This window comes from Vulpes vulpes, chromosome 9 (assembly GCF_048418805.1).
Source record: "Vulpes vulpes isolate BD-2025 chromosome 9, VulVul3, whole genome shotgun sequence".
In the NCBI taxonomy this organism is placed as follows: domain Eukaryota; kingdom Metazoa; phylum Chordata; class Mammalia; order Carnivora; family Canidae; genus Vulpes; species Vulpes vulpes.
Window position 1 is genome coordinate 25,336,544 of NC_132788.1, and position 17,775 is coordinate 25,354,318.

General features: G+C 50.0%; 1 protein-coding gene across 2 annotated transcripts in view; it reads right to left on the reverse strand.

Annotated features, from left to right (window-relative positions):
- Window positions 1-17,775, reverse strand: part of FAM167A (family with sequence similarity 167 member A) — a 44,683-nt gene that overhangs the window by 15,414 nt on the left and 11,494 nt on the right. For both annotated transcript variants that reach the window (XM_072719645.1, XM_026007818.2), the window contains exon 3: window positions 9,726-10,522. In XM_072719645.1, the coding sequence (XP_072575746.1) occupies window positions 9,726-10,094 (369 nt within the window). In that variant the 5' untranslated portion in view covers window positions 10,095-10,522. The remainder of the gene's footprint in view (window positions 1-9,725; window positions 10,523-17,775) is intronic.

Here is a 17,775-nt window from a genome sequence, read left to right on the forward strand (position 1 = left end):
CCTGGCCCACGGCGGGGACCCGGGGCTCCCAAGGCCCAGGCCCGTAGTGCACAGCCCAGCCGGGGGCTCAGCCACCTTGAGTGAGCCTGTCACCTTTCCCTGGGATTTGCTTGCTTACAGGCTGTGTCTGGCTCAGGCCTATGCCCAGGGACATGACCGACAATAGCCATGGGCAGTGCTCGTTCCTTTGTTGTTGTTGTTTTTCCCCTGGTAGCAGCTTGGGGACTAGGCTGGGCCCTGAAGCTTATAAAATAATACATCCCTCAGAAAGGGGATGTTCAGGGGCTCCTGGGTGGCTCAGTGGTTGAGCATCTGCCTTCGGTTCAGGTCATGATCCCGGGGTCCCAGGATTGAGTCCCACATCGGACTCCTCACAGGGAGCCTGCTTCTCCCTCTGCCTCTCTCTCTGCATCTCTCATTAATAAATTAAAAAAAAATTTTTTTAAATAAAGGGGATGTTCAGCCCAAGGGCATGTCTTAGTCTTGAACAGTCCCTTCTGAACCTCTGTGCCATGAGACCCAGACTTCATATTAGAATAATGAAGACTTCTCAGAGAGAGAAGGGAGTTCTTGGAAAAAGTGCAAAATCGAGTGAACTCTGGAGGACAGCAAGCCTAGAGTTCCAGGAATTGAAAGAGTGTGTTGAATGAGCCTAAAACGTCATAAAATACAAAGTGGATTCATGCTCATTCGATCACAGGAGCAACTGATTGTGCAGCAGCTGTTCAAAGCAGGGGTTCCGAGGTCGGACAGACCCGGGTTCAAACCCCTGCTCGACTGGTTGGTCTTGGCTAAGTTATTTTACCTCAGTTTTCCCACCTGCAAAATGGGGACGGTGCCTAAAAGAACGCTATATTACATGATGTGATGAATATAAATGTGCACAGTCCATTTAGTACATAGCACCTGACTATTTCGATAAATATTTATTATGTATGATCTATATTACATGATGTGATGAATATAAATGTGCACAGTCCATTTAGTACATAGCACCTGACTATTTCGATAAATATTTATTATGTATGATCTGGCAGGGAGGTATTTATTAAACCCATTTTTACAACGACAAAACCTGGGTCTGGGTTAATTGTTTTCCTAAAGTCACACAGCTAGGGTATAGTAGAACCTGACTGAAAGTCTAGTTTAGTTACAAATTTTATGTTTTTGCTGCTCCGCCTGTGACTGGTTAGTGACCTAGTTGCATTAGAATCACCCTCGGGCACTTGTTAAGTTCCTGACACCACCCCAGATTTATGGAATCTGAATTTCCACGAAGGGTTGAGAAGGATCTGTATTTTTAACAAATGCTCTGGATGCCTCTTCCAATAGTTACTACACACTAACATACTGCATAGTTATAACTGGGCGGGTGCACATCAGAGGAATTGGGTTTTCCTGATTCAAGGAAAAATGTGAATGGAAAATAAGGAGCAGCCTAATGTCAATCACACTTAACGACATGGATTTGTTGCTGAAGAAGGTAGGGATTTGTGTATTTCTGTTTGGTTAATTTTATTGTACACTGTGCCTGGCGCAGTGACCGCTCAGCATGCACCTCGGCTCCCCGAAGCATTTTGGAACTGTATTTATTTTACCTCTAGTATAGCTCTTGTCACACCGTGTCATTGTGTTTTGTGTCTGTCTCCTCCATGAAAGGGGGAACCCCATAAACACAGGAATCCTGTCCCAGTCACCCTGGCCCCCACCTGCACCCAGCTCCTAAGCTCAAGCACTCCATGAACTCTGGCTATGCTGGATGAACTGACTGTTGGATCAAGGGATCCCCCTTCCCCAGCCTGTCTCCTACAGCCCCAGGATTGCCTTATGCTGCTATTCTGGTTGGGTACCATCATCAAGCCTCTGCTCCTGTCTCCCATCTCCCACTCCTTTCTTTTTCTTTTTTTAAAAAAATGTTGTATTTATTTATTCATAAGAGAAACACAGAGAGGCAGAGACACAGGGAGAGGGAGAAGCAGATTCCCTGAGGGGAACCTGATGCGGACTGGATCCCAGGACCCCAGGATCACAACCTGAGCCGAAGGGAGATGTTCAACTGCTGAGCCACCCAGGTGCCCCTCATCTCCCCCTCCTTTCAACTGCCAGACAGTCAAGGGAAGGAAAGAGGCAAGACCCGATTCTTGGAGTCAGCTTCATCTCACTGGCCAATGGTCCCCACCTCATCGGCTCTCACTGCGAGTGGGGAATTTGGGGGATCCAGGACTCCCTTATCTTAGTCTAGGAGATTCTATGCCTTTTTTAAGACCTATAGATTACAAGGTGAGGAATGTATACCAGTTACATTGACAAGACAGAGGGGAGCTTGAAACCTTTCTTTCGTCTTTTATTTTTAAATCTTTTTTCTTCCTAGTTGTATGCAATGTATTCCTATTTTGGAACTCTCAGGAGCTACAGAAAAGTCCAAAGAATGATACTGGGACTGGGACCCAGAAATGAACGTCACTGATGTTTTGTTTGTTTCCTTTGCTGGTACCTCTGTTTATAAATATTTGAGTAACTGCTGAAGGGTTACTAAAGTGTGTGGCTAGATGAATAGAACAGTCTTATTCCTGCAGGTTGCTCCTGCCAGACAGGCTGAAAGCCCCAAGTTACACTGAGAAGACTTAGAGCCAGGCAAAGGAACACCTGGACTAGAAACTCTGGGGACTCGGACCCCAGCTCAGCCAGTCCCTCGCTGAATGGTTCTGAGCATACCCTTATCATAATATGGCCAGAGCTGTCCCTGTCGCCACTACCGGGTGGTTATGAGGCACTGCTAAGAACTCTCTGTAATCCTTTGCATGTGTCCTGTTCTGTAATTAGCAGGGTTTTAAATACAGGCTTTTGAACAACTCCTGGCTCCACAGACTAGCACTGAGTGTCAGTGCCTATACCTAGTACAAAGGTAAGTGCTCTGGGGGCTCCTGGATGGTTCAGTGCTCAGGGAGTGATCCCAGGGTCCTGGAATCCAGTCCCGCATTGGGCTCCTCACAGGGAGTCTGCTTCTTCCTCTGCCTATGTCTCTGCTTCTCTCCCTGTGTCTCTCGTGAATAAATAAATAAGATCTTAAAAAAAAACAAAAACAAAAAAATGGTAATTGATCTGCATCCAGAGCCAGGAGATGTGGGTCTAGGTCTTGGTTTGGCCATTTCCTTGCCTATGACCTTGGCCATATGGGCAAGTCACCTAAACTCTCTGATCTCAGGCTTAGCATCTTTCTGAGCCTCAGGCTTCTCCTCTGTAAAAATGGGAATAGCAAGTACCTCCAAGCCTTCTCCCAGGATATTGTATATAGAAGTGCTTTGGGGACCATGCCATGCTCCTTAGATGGGAAGTATTACCATGGCTGTGGGGGATCCCTGGGTGGCGTAGTGGTTTGGCGCCTGCCTTTGGCCCAGGGCGCGATCCTGGAGACCCGGGATCGAATCCCACATCGGGCTCCCAGTGCATGGAGCCTGCTTCTCCCTCTGCCTGTGTCTCTGCCTCTCTCTCTCTCTCTCTCTCTCTGGCTATCATAAATAAATAAAAATAATAATAATAAAAAGAAATATACCATGGCTGTGATCAGATGATGCTTGGTGCATTCAGCTGTATCATTCAGCAGAAATGGATCATGCTGGCCTTGTTGGCCGTTCCTGGGATGCATCAGCCACATGCTTGCCAAGCGGGCAGCACAGGCAAGAGAGGCTTAATCAGGAGAGGCTGAAATCAAGCTGCAGCCACAGAGGGGCCAGCCGAATTCAGGTCCATGACCTCCTGCCATGGCAGCCCCTTGAATTATTAAAACTTGTCAGGTTCCTCTTCCCTTTTTCTAACAACCATAAACACCTTTTTGGGGCTTTCTGTGGGTATCAAACACCTGCATGAAACTAAAATAAAAACAGCTGCTCATGTCCCAGGATTCTTGCCACAAAGACAACCCCATAGGAAGTTGGACTGTTTTGCTTTGTCTGTAGTTTTGGCAGCACACAGGCCAAGCGGAAGATTTTTTTCCCTTTTCTTTATCTTTCGGGTTGGCAAGGGGAATATTTTAGCAGGGTTGAAGGGAGAAGACAAGGGAGCGTCCCTTTTACCCGGGTGCTTCAAGCTCTGGGACAAAACACAGAGGTTTGTGAAATGTTCTGATTTCCAGACTCAGCTAGAGAGCTGAGTCCCACAGCATCTGGGACACACTCACTGGTTCCTGAAGGATTGCCCCCACCCCTTGGCCACCTGGGGAGGCTGCCCCAAAGGCAAGAAGGTGGAGGCTGAGACTTTCTGCTAACATAAGCAGTCTGGAACAAGTAGAGCTGTGCCACAGCCTCTCCTGCATACAGAAGTGGGAGCTCTACCTGCCACATCCAGATGGCAACAGGCTCCCTGGATACCCTGGGGGGCGGGGGGGAGGCAGGTGGCAGGGCGCAAAGTTCAGGCCTGCCTAGCTTGGAGGAGTAATGCCAACAGGGTTTGAGGGTCTCCACCTCCCTTGTATCCTCCAACACGTGAGACTGAAGGAAAGGTCTGCCCTACTTACAGGTCCCAGGAGCCTGTCAGGAATGACTTGTCATTTTTCCCTGTAGCTGGAGAATGGAGAGGGAGAGGGAGCCCCTTGAGGGAGTTCTTAGGATCCTTTCTTGCCTTGGAAACAAGATTCGGGCAGTCACTTTCTGCTTTGGAGCTCGCCTTGCAGGAGACAGGGGCTGGACTAGCCCATCTGTCCAGAACCAGCGTGGCCTGCCTCTAAAAGGCTCGACGATGACAACAAACACCTCACTGGTTTTACTGACTGCTCCTAGGACAGTGGTAATCCCAGAGCCATTGGGGGCCTGCCCTTTACTGATCACAAACCCACTGCAGAGCCAGAACTTTAAGCACATTGAGGGTTTGGCATCCTGTAGAACAAACAGCCACCTGGTTGTCCGGATTCCAGATTTTAATTGGCTACCTTAGCCACATCAGGAGAAAAGACAGATGTGCACAGGAGCCTGACAAACTGGCAGAGAGAGTCTGCCCAGGTATAGAGGAAACTTTAATTCTGGGCTTAGAATAAAACAAAGGTTGTTTGAAACCCCCTTCACTGGGTTCAAACAACAGGTAACATTTTTAAAAAATGATTTTGTTTATTTATTCATGAGAGACAGAGAGAGAGGCAGAGACACAGGCAGAGGGAGAAGCAGGCTCCTCACAGGGAGACCGATGCTGGACTCGATCCCAGGACCCTGGGATTAATCTGAGCCAAAGGCAGATGCTCAACCACTAAGCCACCTACGTGCCCAAAACAGGTTAATTTTTAATGACATCTTCAGTGAGTTGATAGATGACGAATTAGGAAAACAAATGACACGGAGTTAAGTGTTTCGACTGAAATGTTAAAAATGTGAAAGGGTGCCTGTTGTTCAGATGTTGAACTCTGCATTTTCCATTCAGTCCAAGGATTTTACAAGTTGCCTGTGTTACTATTTAATCCCCGAAGTGGAGTGAACAGCACTGCCTGCCAGGCTGCATCTGAGCCGCTTCTGACCTCAGACTTACAACCTCTGATGGAATCTGGTTCTTGGACACCTCAGTGTGGCATGCTGGGACTTCCTTCCCAGAGGCCCATTTACTGGCCGAGCCCCAAGCCAAAAGGGCAGCTCTGGCAATGGCTCAGCTCTGGGCACAGGCTTGGAGATCCCGGGGGCTTCCTCTGAGACTCCTTTCTGGCCTCCTGGCCCCCGTCTTGCCTGCCTTTTAGTCCTTGCTTCTCAAAGTGGGATCCATGGACCAGCAGTATAGCATCACCTTGGAGCTTGTTGGAAATTTGAAATCATGGACCCCATCCAGACCAACAGGATCAGAATCTTCATTTTAACAGAAGAGCCAGGTGATCTGTATGCCCGTTAGTTCGGGAGTCACCACTCTAAGAGATGCTCCCGAGTGATTTCTAGAGCTCAAATCTGCCCCTGTCATCCAGCATGCTCATTCAGCATGCCCAACTGGGACCCTTGCAGGAGGGCCACCTCTCCTGCCTCTCTCCCCAGTGGTGAAGGCTGAGTTCAAGCTCTGGCTCTGGCACTCACTAGTCATACAATCCTAGGCAGGGCATCTGACTTCTATGAGCCCCACTTCACTTATCTGTAAAATGGAGATAATTACAGCCATCACATAGGTCTAATGTAAGACAAAGGAATAATGGTGTGAGGACTGGGACTCTAATTCAGTCTGGTTTCTCCCTTGGCCTCTACACTCATGTGTTCTGTTGACTGCTGGCATCTTTGTGAATATACATTTTTAGGAATCACCCAGCAAAATCCATTGCCTTTGGAAGATACTGCGTATGGTGGCTAAGAGGATTATGGGCAATGCAACCAGATGGGCCAGAGTTCAAATTTCAACTCTCTTGCTCATTGCTACATTTCTCTCTGAGCCTCAGTTTTCTCCTCTGTAAAATGGGATTGATGGGATAGGGATGTGATGATCGAAAGAGGTAAGTAATACATGTGAAGTGTGTGGCACACAACAGACACCCAGTGACAAATCTCAGTATTATTATTACTATTCTTACCCATTCCTGGTAGCACAGAGAAATTGGGGAAAGGGTGGCAAATGCTATGCAAATAAACTGGCACAGCCACTCTAAAAAACAGCATGGAGGGACGCCTGGGTGGCTCAGTGGTTGAGCATCTGCCTTTGGCTCAGGGCATGATCCTGGAGTCCCAGGATCGAGTCCCACATTGGGCTCCCTGCATGGAGCCTGCTTCTCCTTCTGCCTGTGTCTCTGCCTCTCTCTCTCTCTCTCTCTGGGTCTCTCATGAATAAATAAATAAAATCTTAAAAAAAAAACAGCATGGAGTTTCCTCAAAAAGTTAAAAATAGAGGACTCCTGGGAGGCTCAGTCAGTTAAAGCATCTGATTATCTGATTCTTGGTTTTGGCTTAGGTCGTAATCTCAGGGTCGGGAGACTGATGCCCACATCAGGCTCCATACTCAGCACCGAGTTTGCTTGTCCCTCCCTTCCACTCACTCATTCCCCCACCTGCACTCTCTCTCTCTCAAATAAATAAAATCTTTTTTTAAAAAGTTAAAAATAGAACTTCCCTACAATCCAGCAATTGCACTACTAGGTATTTACCCAAAGAGCACAAAAACGCTAATTTGAAGGGATACATGCACCCTGATGTTTATAGCAGCGTCGGCTACAATAGCCACATGATGGAAGCAGTCCCAGTGTCCACTGATGAATGGATAAAGAAGAGGTGGTGTATATATATAGATAATGGAATATTAGTCATCGAAAAAGAATGAAATCTTGCCATTTGCAATGACATGAGTAGAACTAGAGAGTATAGTACTGAGTGAAATAAGTCAATCAGAGAAAGCCAAATACCATATGTTTCACTCATAATGTGGAATTTAAGAAACAAAACAAACCAGTTAAAGAGAAGAGAGAGAGAAACAAACCAAGAAACAGACCCTTAACTAGAGAGAACACACTGATGGTCCCCAGAGGGGAGGTGGGTGGGGGAATGGGGGAAATAGATGGCGGACATTAAGGAGGGTACTTGGGATGCACTAGTGTTGCATGAGATTGTTGAATCACTTTCTACACCTAAAACTAATATTACACTGTGTTAACTATACTGGAATTTAAGTAAAAACTTAGAAAAAAATTACACTGTGTATATGGAAAAAAAATAAAATATCCTGCAAATATAAAGCATTATGAATGCTAATATTCCCTGTACTTGAGACAGCCTTTGGCAGACAAGTTAGTCTGGACAATTAGTATTTCTTTCTCTGCCTACAGATCATTGCTCTCTGCATTACCCATGGTTGTCCTTGACCTGGCCCTCCTGCTTTTTCTCAGCACATAGTCTGGCCAGGTCAGTCATGCTGCTTGGCTTGCAATGGCCAGGCAAGAAAAAGGGGCCCAGCCCGCAGATCTACAGCAATGCTTTTGAACCTAGGCTGCGTTTGGAAGCACCAGGAGAACTTTAAAATCTGATGCCTGGGTCCCACCCCACTGACATTCATTTTGATTGATCTGCATGTCTAGGTTCTGGGACATTTTAAGGCTTCCCAGGTGACTCTAATATGCAGGTGGGGTTGAGAGACACCTCTCTCATCTAGAGGATGAGGGGGGATGAGCTCTAGAGAATTCCCTCCCGGTTTACTCACAGGGAATTCCTTCTCTAATCTCCACCCCAAAGCCCCCCACCCCCACCCCCAGAAGGAATGCTAATTTATTTAGAAAGCAAAAGCCTCCACTCCCAGAAGCAATAAAACCTCAAATGGACCCAGAGCCAAGTAATTGAATCCTTGATTGATGGGGATATTTTTGTTCTCTTTGTGAAAACAAATGAAAGCAGTTCAGCCTGGGGATCTTAAAGACCAGCTTTAAAGAACAGGGGCCAGCGTGTGTCCCTCTGGACTCACCTCCTAAACCTGCCAGGAGCACCCACCCAGTGGCAGTGGAGTGTTCAGAGACACAGCATGTATCCACAGGTGCCCCATTTTCTATGCAAGCCAACTTTACACCCCACTTACTAAAGACAGACATGGTGGAAGGGTATATTTTGGGAAGCAGTTTCAATACTAAAGATTAAACATTAAAACCAGAAAAGATTGCCAATTCATCAGACACCTGAGTCCCTGAGCCTCCCCTCCTGCCCCAATTACTTATTTCAACCGTGAGGAATTCTAGGCCCCAAAGGGGATTTATATTTCGTGATTTTGCAGAACAAACCAGGGAGGCCTCTGCCTACCCTGTTGACACAGCAGTTATGAGTGGCTCTTCAAAGCAGCTGGCTGTTGGTGCTGGCTCACCTGTGTCCAGAGTGGCCTGACAGGGCAGGTGTTACCTGGGCCACAGGTGAGGAGGAGGGACAGGAGGTCATGGGGAGCATTAGCACCGTGCCTGGCTTTGCCGAGGGGCCATGATGCCCAGGACCAGTGATTCTCCCCTGAGCAATGGGCACAAAACTCTGAACACCTATTCCCTTTCCCACCTGCTGAGAGATGCCACTGATGGGAGCCTGCTGTGCCTGTGGGCAGAGGAAAGCTGCTGCCCTCCCCCTCCCCAAGCATACCTGTTACTCATGCTCATTCCCCCAGATGCCCCTCCAGGTGCTGACTTCTGGGCAGACTCTTACTCAACCTCCAAGACCCAGCCCAAAGCTCTCAGGCCCCATCAACCGCGCCGCCCTCACAGCAGCTCCTTACACACAGCTCAGTATGAAGGGAGCACTGTGGGCTGACCTTGAGCCACGTAGAGCAACCCCCAGCCACACAGCTCTGGGCCTGCACAGCCCCATCTGTACTCGCCCCCTATGGCCCCAGGGTTCCAGCACAGCGCCCCCTCCCCACCCCCATGGAGCAGAGTAGCCTTGGCTTGCTGAGGAGGGCTCCTAGCAGGTGGGATGGACAGTGAGAACATTTTGGAGGGGAGGGACATCACACTCCAGGGACATCACACCCCAGGAACATCCTTAGCAGTCCAGGAATGAACCTATGAGACCCTGTGCAAGGAGGGCATTGGGGAAGGTGGGGGCACACAGGCTTCCTCCTCCTGTGACTAGGGGCTGATTGGCATGTGGATCTCACGTAACCCCACAGTAATGAGGTCTACCCTTGATTTAATGGGGGAAATGACAGATGCGCAAATGGGGGGGATAGAGATTGGGGGAGAGGCGGAGAGATAAAGAGAGACACAGACAGAGGAGAGAGATATGCCTTTTCTGGGGATTCTTGGAGGGGCAGCCACTTACCAGTTCCTTCCTGAGCCACGCTATAGCTTCGTCAATACTTTCAAAGCCTTCCAGCTTGCCGGTGGGCTGGGGCCCAGCATCCTGGCTGGCACGCCTGTTAGGTGGGGGATGCTGCTTGGACCCCCTCCTTGGGGATGAGGGCTCCTCCTGCCCACAGTCCCCCTGCTCAGCAGCTGGCCTCGGGAAGGGCCATGTCTGCTCTTCCAGCCTGGCTTGCCATTCCAAGTAAGAGGGCCTCCGGGTCTCCAGCCTCAGTTTCTCGGTGAGGGCCTTCAGGCTCCGCAGGTGGTCATCGGGAGGCAGGGCTGCTCCTGCTGGCTCTTCTTCCCCACCAACCACTTCTTCTACTTGGATCTGAGGCACAGACATCCTAGAGTCTGCTGGGGCGGCCAGGCATGGGAGGTGGTGGGGGGCGGTGTGGGAATCTTGGTGGGTGGCAAGATTGGTTCCCCCTCAGGAGTGATCTCATCCAGCTGGGTTCAAAGCTGCTGAGGGCATTGCTGGGATGTGAGCAGCTCCCGGAGCTGACAGGGACCGGGATGTGGACGCGCCACACAGTGTGCCCTCCGGAGCAGTGGTGGAGGTTCAGTGTTTAAGATTCTTCCCGGAGTCCTGTGGGTGCCATGCTTCACAAAAGGCAGGAACAGACAAGCGTCAGCAGGAATTTTGGGGGGGCAGATTTGCCAAGATCAGTCCTGGAGGTGCAGGCAGATCAGAGAGAGACAGGGAAGCAGGACTGAGCTCCCTCATGGGCAAGGGCAGGCGGTGAGAAGCTGCCTGCCGGCTGGTAGGAGGCCCTGCAGGAAGGATGCAAATGATGTCAGTACTAATCCCGCCCCTGGCAGACCTGCTACATTCCTGAGCTCCTTAGGAGGGGAAACTGAGGCTCAGAGAAGTCAGGTGACAGGGCTGCGGATAGTTCGCTCAGGACTAGAAGTGAGGCAATTTCAAGGCTTAACCCAATGCAGAGAAGTCAAGAATAAATCAGGGCTCTCTACACTTTTGAAATGATTCCACCTCCATTATCACATTCAATCCTCATGGCAAGTCTGTAGTTACTTCTCCGAGTTCCCATTTTGCATGGGAGGAACCTGAGGCTCTTAGAGGTTGAATGACTCACCAGAGAGCTCCTGGCCATTAGCAAGGACAAGTCTGGGTTGTCTGATTCTGAAGGATCAGGTCTCTCCTCTGAGCGACAGCTACCTGAGGGTCCCCAGGCAGACACTGTTGTGCCATGGGTCTCCGGTCAGGGACCGCTGACCCCGCCCAGCACAGCCCCCCCACCCTTCCTCAGGCACTGGCTCTTCCAGGTCTTACTGCGCACTCTCAGCTGCTTCTTCCAAGAACAACACCTTACCTCACCGCTTCCGAGGAGGAAGCAAATAAACCTGCAATGGCTGAGGGAAGAGCCGACCTCACTCAAGGAGGATTGTTAAACCAAGCGAGGTTTGTGACTCACCATTCTAGAAAGATGGGTCGCACATTTACCTAAAATGCCTGCACCGCAGTGCCTCGTGGACAAGGGCTGTCGCTTTCTGATGTGACTTGGCCTTCCCACCTCTGGGGAGCGGGTCTGAGGGCAGGTAGAGAAGTCACTCTGAGTCCCAGTCCGAGTCCGAGTGAAGCTCCAGCCTCCCAGCCCCATCCCTGTGCCCATAGAGTCCAGGCAGGTGGAGATGGAGATGGGTACATCAGAGTAGGGGATGTTTGACTTGGACCAAGGAGAGAAGTCCTTGGTTCTCAGCCAGCTCTTGAAAAAAATGTGTGCTGAGGGCATGCTAAAAAAGCATGAATTCATACGGAAAGATGTCCAAGATAAAGCTTAGGTGAGAAAACCCAAAACATTCATAGTCTGGAGAGTACACTGTTGGTGTGGAAGAGGAGAAGGGGAAGATTTTTATTGATTTCTATATATCTAAAATGATCTCTGCAAAGAGAAAAATGAAAACTAAGAGTCCTGATGACTTGTTTGGGTGACAGGAACTGGGCATGGGTGTTGGTGGGCAGGCATATGAAGAGGCAGAGAATGCGGGGAGTGGGGAGCAAAATAAAAACAGAGACTTGGCCCCCTGTGGAGGCTCTGGGGCTTCTCTCCCACCGAGCAGTGGAGATATTCAAGAAGAACAGAACTTGCTGTCTTTCTGGACTGTTTCTACAATCCCCGTCTGCAACACGATCTGACCAGAGGAAGTCTGGCCATCCTCCCCATGCTCTGAGCCTGGCCCATTTGAGGGCATCCCTGAGGAATGAGGAGGAATAGTCTACCCCAACTAATAGCAGAGAAACCTGCTGTTCACCTCTAGCCACCCAGATGGGAATCCCCAGAGGAACCTTCACAAAAATGGATTCCCAGGCTCCATTCCCAAGGGGTTCTGATTCAAGCAACTTGGGGTGGGACTTTAAGGCTCCGCAGGTGATGTGAGGAAACAGCCAGGGCTGAGAACCACTGGTTCTGAGCTAGAACACTAGACTAGAGATCGGATGGCGTAGATGCAGGGGCTGTCAGGCTTGCTGAGCCTCAGTTTCCTTGCCTATAAAATGGGGGTGATCATACCAATCTCCTAGGTTTGGGAGGATTGGCAAACTAAGGTTCGTATCCACTTTCTGCAGGTTTAGCATGCTCTGCAAACGTGGGGGTGTTCTCGCGAGGGGCTTTCAATGCACTCTCAAGGTTACACAGGCTATTTTAGAGTCTCTCTGAATCTAAAGAGCTATTAGCAGCCCCTCCCAGGCACTGCCTCTTTTGCGGAGGTGCCCCAAAGTGTTTTGAGTGTGCCTCGGGGCATCTGTACCTTCCAGGACTTCTTTCTACCAGACTGGGGAGCTCTGATCATTTCCAGCGAAGCCTTTTGGAGAGGATCTAATTGCGGACAAACCCAGAGGAGTGCTCTCTCCACACCACAGTTGTGTGAGCAGACACTGACGGGAAGTCTCCCTTCATCTCTCCCTGCACACTTGACCACAGAAGGCAGGGGCAGCTATGGCTGCAGGGAGAACCTGTTAGGGAAAGGTCTTCCCTTTGGAGTGTGAAGTATGACTCCATGACTTTATGAGGCTGCCTCCAAGGGTAGGGGGAGTTTATTTTAATTGGTGTTTTCTAAAGCAATCCAGAGAAGGCCTGTGAAGACGGTGTCAGAAGGACTTGGAGGCATTAACAGGAGCGCCAATGCACGGTGAGTCAGCTAATGATGATCCTTTGATCTGCTGAGCTTAGGGGGTGTATGAAAGCACCCTTGTGTGCATCCTCTCACTCAAGTCTCACAGGGGCCCCAAGGAGCAGGTGGGATCACCCCATTTCACAAATGGGAAAATCGATGCTGGGAGGGGTGAAGTGAGTCACTCTTGACCACAGACAGGTGTCAGCAGTGGGACTTGGGCACAGTCTTCTGATGTTGGCTGGCCTTTGCCTACTCCAGAAGGCGTGGGCCGTGGGGTTAGACCCTCCCAGGGCGCCCAGTTCTGTGATCTTGGACATGTTACTTCTCGACCACGCTGTACTTCTGTGTCCTTTTCTAAGAAGTGGGGATAACCAGAATCGTCTATATAGTTTTCCGGGCTCAGCAGACTATATGAAATGAAAATGCAGAGCTCCTTGTTGAACAGTACTAAGAATTTCAATCTGGCAACAGCAGAGCATTTCCCCAAGCACAGGGCCCATTGGGGCTGCTCGGGTCCCTTGCTCTTGAAGCTGGCCCTGGTGGTAATATTATCACCTTCATGGGACCATTTCAAGGATCAAAGTAACAAATATTGAGCCCTTCACATGGTGCCTCCTCTATGGTAAGTCCTAGACAAAGTTAAACTTTAAAAAATATTATTCTTAAGATGATGAAACCTATCGGTGCTACATCAGTCATATGACCAGAAAAAAACGCTCTGCACTGCACTGAGGAATCACCCTGTTGGTCCTTAACCTGCTGGGTGCACCCTGCATCCTTCCCTGGAAGCTGACTGAGATGAAGTTGATTGGTCCCACCTCCCCCTAGATGTTCAGGTCTCCCCCTTAGATTCTCATCACGCAGCGGTGACTAGCAGGTCTTCCATAGGAAGGAGGAAACAAAAGCCTAGTTTAGGAAAACATGATTTTATGTCCCCACTCCCTCCCTCCCTGCTCATTTTCTAAACACCCCTGTCCACAGCTCAGGCCCTGGGGGTGACCTAGTTTGACAGTGTGTCATCCACATGGTAAGCACAAGGGTAGGGGGCTGAATGCCTCACCTCTGGTCTCAGATCTGCTCCCCAGAAACCCAGTGCTGGGGCTCAGCTCTCTCCTCTTAGTCTCAGTTTCCAACTCTGTATAAGGGGGCTTCCTACCCCAACCCGCCTCACGAGGATGCTGTGAGGATCTGCTGGATTCTGGTAAACAAAAGCTCTCTGCAACCTTTGAAGAGCTGTACCCACCTGGGGATTATTATGATCATCAAGGCATGTATGGGGTATGGAGCAGCCTGAGTCAGGGACTTGCCGCTTGGGGGGCATGGCGACACGGAGCGGGCAGGGACAGAGCCCTAGGCTGCTTCCCCTTGCCCCCTCACCAGGGGGTGAGGATTTGCTGAAATAGGATCTGATCTCCATTCTCCTGGTCATCAGAGGGTGTCCCAGGGATTACTGCCCCTCTGGATGTGCAGGTGCCCTGAGAGCCTCTGTGGAGGTGCTCCTCCCTCCCTGCCAGGTTGCCAGGGCCTGAGCTGGAATGTCACCGACTCAGGGCACTGTAGGGCTTTGGGTGCTGAGCTGGTGGAGAGGTGTCGGCTGGGTGCAGGGGAACCGAGGCCAGCACTGGATGGTTTCCTGGGCTGAAAGGGCAGGGGAGGAAGAGCCCTCCAACACCAGGGCAAGCGGGCCTTCTTTTATCTAACCAAAGTCCTTCCTGCGGCGGGGGAACATAGTGTCTGTCACTTTGGGCCTTGCAAAGGTGGACAGCCTGAGGAGGAAAGCCAAAGGACGCTGGCAGACCTGGGCACCCAGAAAAACAAAGTCAGACCCTAATCCCCACCAGGCCTGGGCGTGCTCTGCTAGGCAGGCCACCTGGCTGCGGGGCAACACAAAATTTCCCTCAACAGAAGACAAGCCTCAGGGGCGCATCCGCCTTTTTTGTTGGAGCGACAAGCCAGCGCCTGGGGACGTACGCTGCACAGGAGGGCTGCTGCTCCAACACGCTCCTGGCTCACTCCAGCCCACAGTGGCTGCTGCGAAGGAGGCCGTGCCAGCCATGAGCTAATTCTCAGGCTGCTCGAGGAGCCAGGTGGGTGCAGCTCAGTCATCCAGCCAATTATGCCTTCGTGTTATTATGACCTAATCTGTTCACTTGAACAGCTTTCAAACCCACTTCCTAGATGGACTCCTTGGGCAGGGAAGGGTGTGAGGGCAGAGGGAACTGCTAACCCACTCTCTCTGTCTCTCCCTGTCTCTGTCTCTCTCAAGGGTGAAGGTCGGATGAGACTGTTCCCTGACAGGACTCACTCCCTTATTGCTCTACGGTCTAAGAAACTCAAAAGCCACCCTCACCCCCTGTTGGGACTCCCAGGCTCGCACCTGCTCCCTTCAGGCTGGGGTACAGGGCTAGAATGGTTTCATTTCTTCTCCATGGTGTGCAGCTTCCCCAGTGCTCCTGTCCCATGGAGGAGCATGCTTTCTCACTCCCTCAGGGCTTTGCACAAGCTGTTCCTTTAGCCTGGAACACCCTTCCCTCCCTCTACCCCTCATTTCTCAAGGGGTTTCTTTTTCAGGAAGTTTTCCTTGACCCGCCCCAGCTGTGTGTGCCTGGGATGCAATAGAGAGAGAGCACATCAGAGAAACAATGATCTCATCACAACAATATTAGCTAACGCTTACTCAGAGCGGACCACACCAGGCATTGTTCTAGAAGCCTTACATGTAATAACACATTAATCCTCAAAACAACCCTACAAGGCAAGTAGTAGCGTTGTCTCCATTACACAGATGAGGAGACTGAGGCACAGGAAGGCTGAGTAGCTTGCCTGAGGGCACAGAACTGATGAATGGGAAAGTAGGGATCTAACCTGTGCAGTCTCGCTCTGGGCTGGCCCCTCAGCTACCGGATTTAGTGGTCCCCTCGAGCCATAGCCCTTTCCTAATGGTTCCTTTACCAGACTCTGGGCTTCAGGAGGGTGAGAACCAGGCTTTGTATCCTGGAACAAGCAGCACTTAGCACCATGCTGCCTTCTCTGAATGTTTGTGGAATGAACAAGTAAATAGAACAGATGCCCCCCAGGCACCCACCTCGGGCATTGTGGCCTATGCTCACTCCAGTCTCAACCAGTATGGACAGGCTCACAGAAGCAGAGGAGACCCGGTTCCCTCACCACTTGTCCTCATGAGACATGCCCTGACCTCAGAGTCCCAGACACAGGCTGTCAGGCCCTAGGAAGAAAGGATAGCCCCATCCTGCATCAAGGGCCAGGCCTGGGAGCTGGCACACAGGGCAGTCCAGCATCACAGGTCCAGTTGGAGGGGCCTCCTCTGTGTCCAGCATCATGAAGTAGTTTCCACCCTGTGTCCTTTATCTCTTCTGGAAAGAGCATTTCTCTGTGCTTCCTATTGAGTAAGGGACAGGTGGGGTGAGGTAGATGAGGTAGGGAGAGATAGGTAAGAGGGAAGTGATCTGGGCTCACCAAAAATCCCAGAAATGCTGAGGCTAACAGAGCCAGATAAGGGAACATCACCACACCACTTTGTCTTAGACAGCACAGAGGAGATATTCAAAGGGGAAGTAATGATGGTGCTATCAGAGGTGACATCAAGAAAATTTAAGTTCCCTGGTCAGTTTTCTATAAAAGACCAATCATAAAAGGCCTCAGGGGTCCCCATGCAGGAGCCCTCTCACTCCAGAGAGCTATTTTCTTTCCTTTCTGTTCTCAACCTTAATAAACTTTCACTTCACCTCACCCTTTTGTATCTGCGGATTCAGAGATTCATTCTTCCACTCAGGGAGACAAGAACCCTGCAACCCTGTAACATTTCGGGATGGGTAGGCCTTCTCTGTCCCGAGTAAGTAGTCACATGACTCCAGCTGGGCCAATCAGAGTCCTCTTAGGTTTCAGTACCAGAATCATCCAGAAACCAGCCGGTGTTCCGTGCTGACCTGGGGTCACTGGGGGCCTTGGTCACCACAGGGAGAAACTGTGTTTCTGACATTTATAACCAGCATAAGCATGTGTTGGAGAAAGAATATAAATAACATCTGGCGTCAGTGGATATTTGTGGGCATTTGTCTTGTTTGTTTACCATAAACTGTTTTCAGGGAGCTCTTCATTTTGTGCTAGACAGCCGGCAGGTTGGGTATATCTCCTCTGGAACAGACAGGATCATATCCTCCTTCCTGTCCTGAGCCCTGACATAACCAGCTGTGAGCATGTGAATTGAGCTTGGCCAATCAGATGCTCAGGCCCAGGCCTCAGAATGTGGTGCATGTGAGGCCCTGAAGGAGAAATGGTTAGGAGTCGTTTGTGGCCACGTAAGCCTTGGAGCAGATGTGAAGTGCAGGGGAGGTGGCATTATCTTAGCCAGATCATCCCCACTAAAGGACTATTGGAGGATGTGATATATAATAAGAAATAGATATTTGGTTTCCATCCCCAATTTCTCGTACAGAGAGAAACCCTTGGAATGTCCTGAAACCCTTGGGATGTCCTAACTGATGAGAGCAATAAGAATATTTCTTCTTCAGACGCCTGGGTAGCTCAGTGGTTGAGTGTCTGCCTTCAGCTCAGGGCGTGATCCCGGGATCCAGGATTGAGCCCTGCATTGGGCTCCTTGCAGGGAGCCCGCTTCTCCCTCTGTCTGTGTCTCTGCCTCTCTCTCTCTCTGTGTGTGTGTCTCTCATGAATAAACAAATAAAATCTTAAGAAAAAAAAAAAAGAATATTTATTCTTGTAACATCTAGGGTTTTGTCCTTAGTTCTTGAAATGGCTATAGACCCAGAGAGGTGAAAGGAGTATCTCCCTATTCATAACAAGTCCCTTTCAACCACACCTGCGTTTATGTTAATGCAGGGACTCATGGAAAACCCCTCAGGATGGGGCTGCTT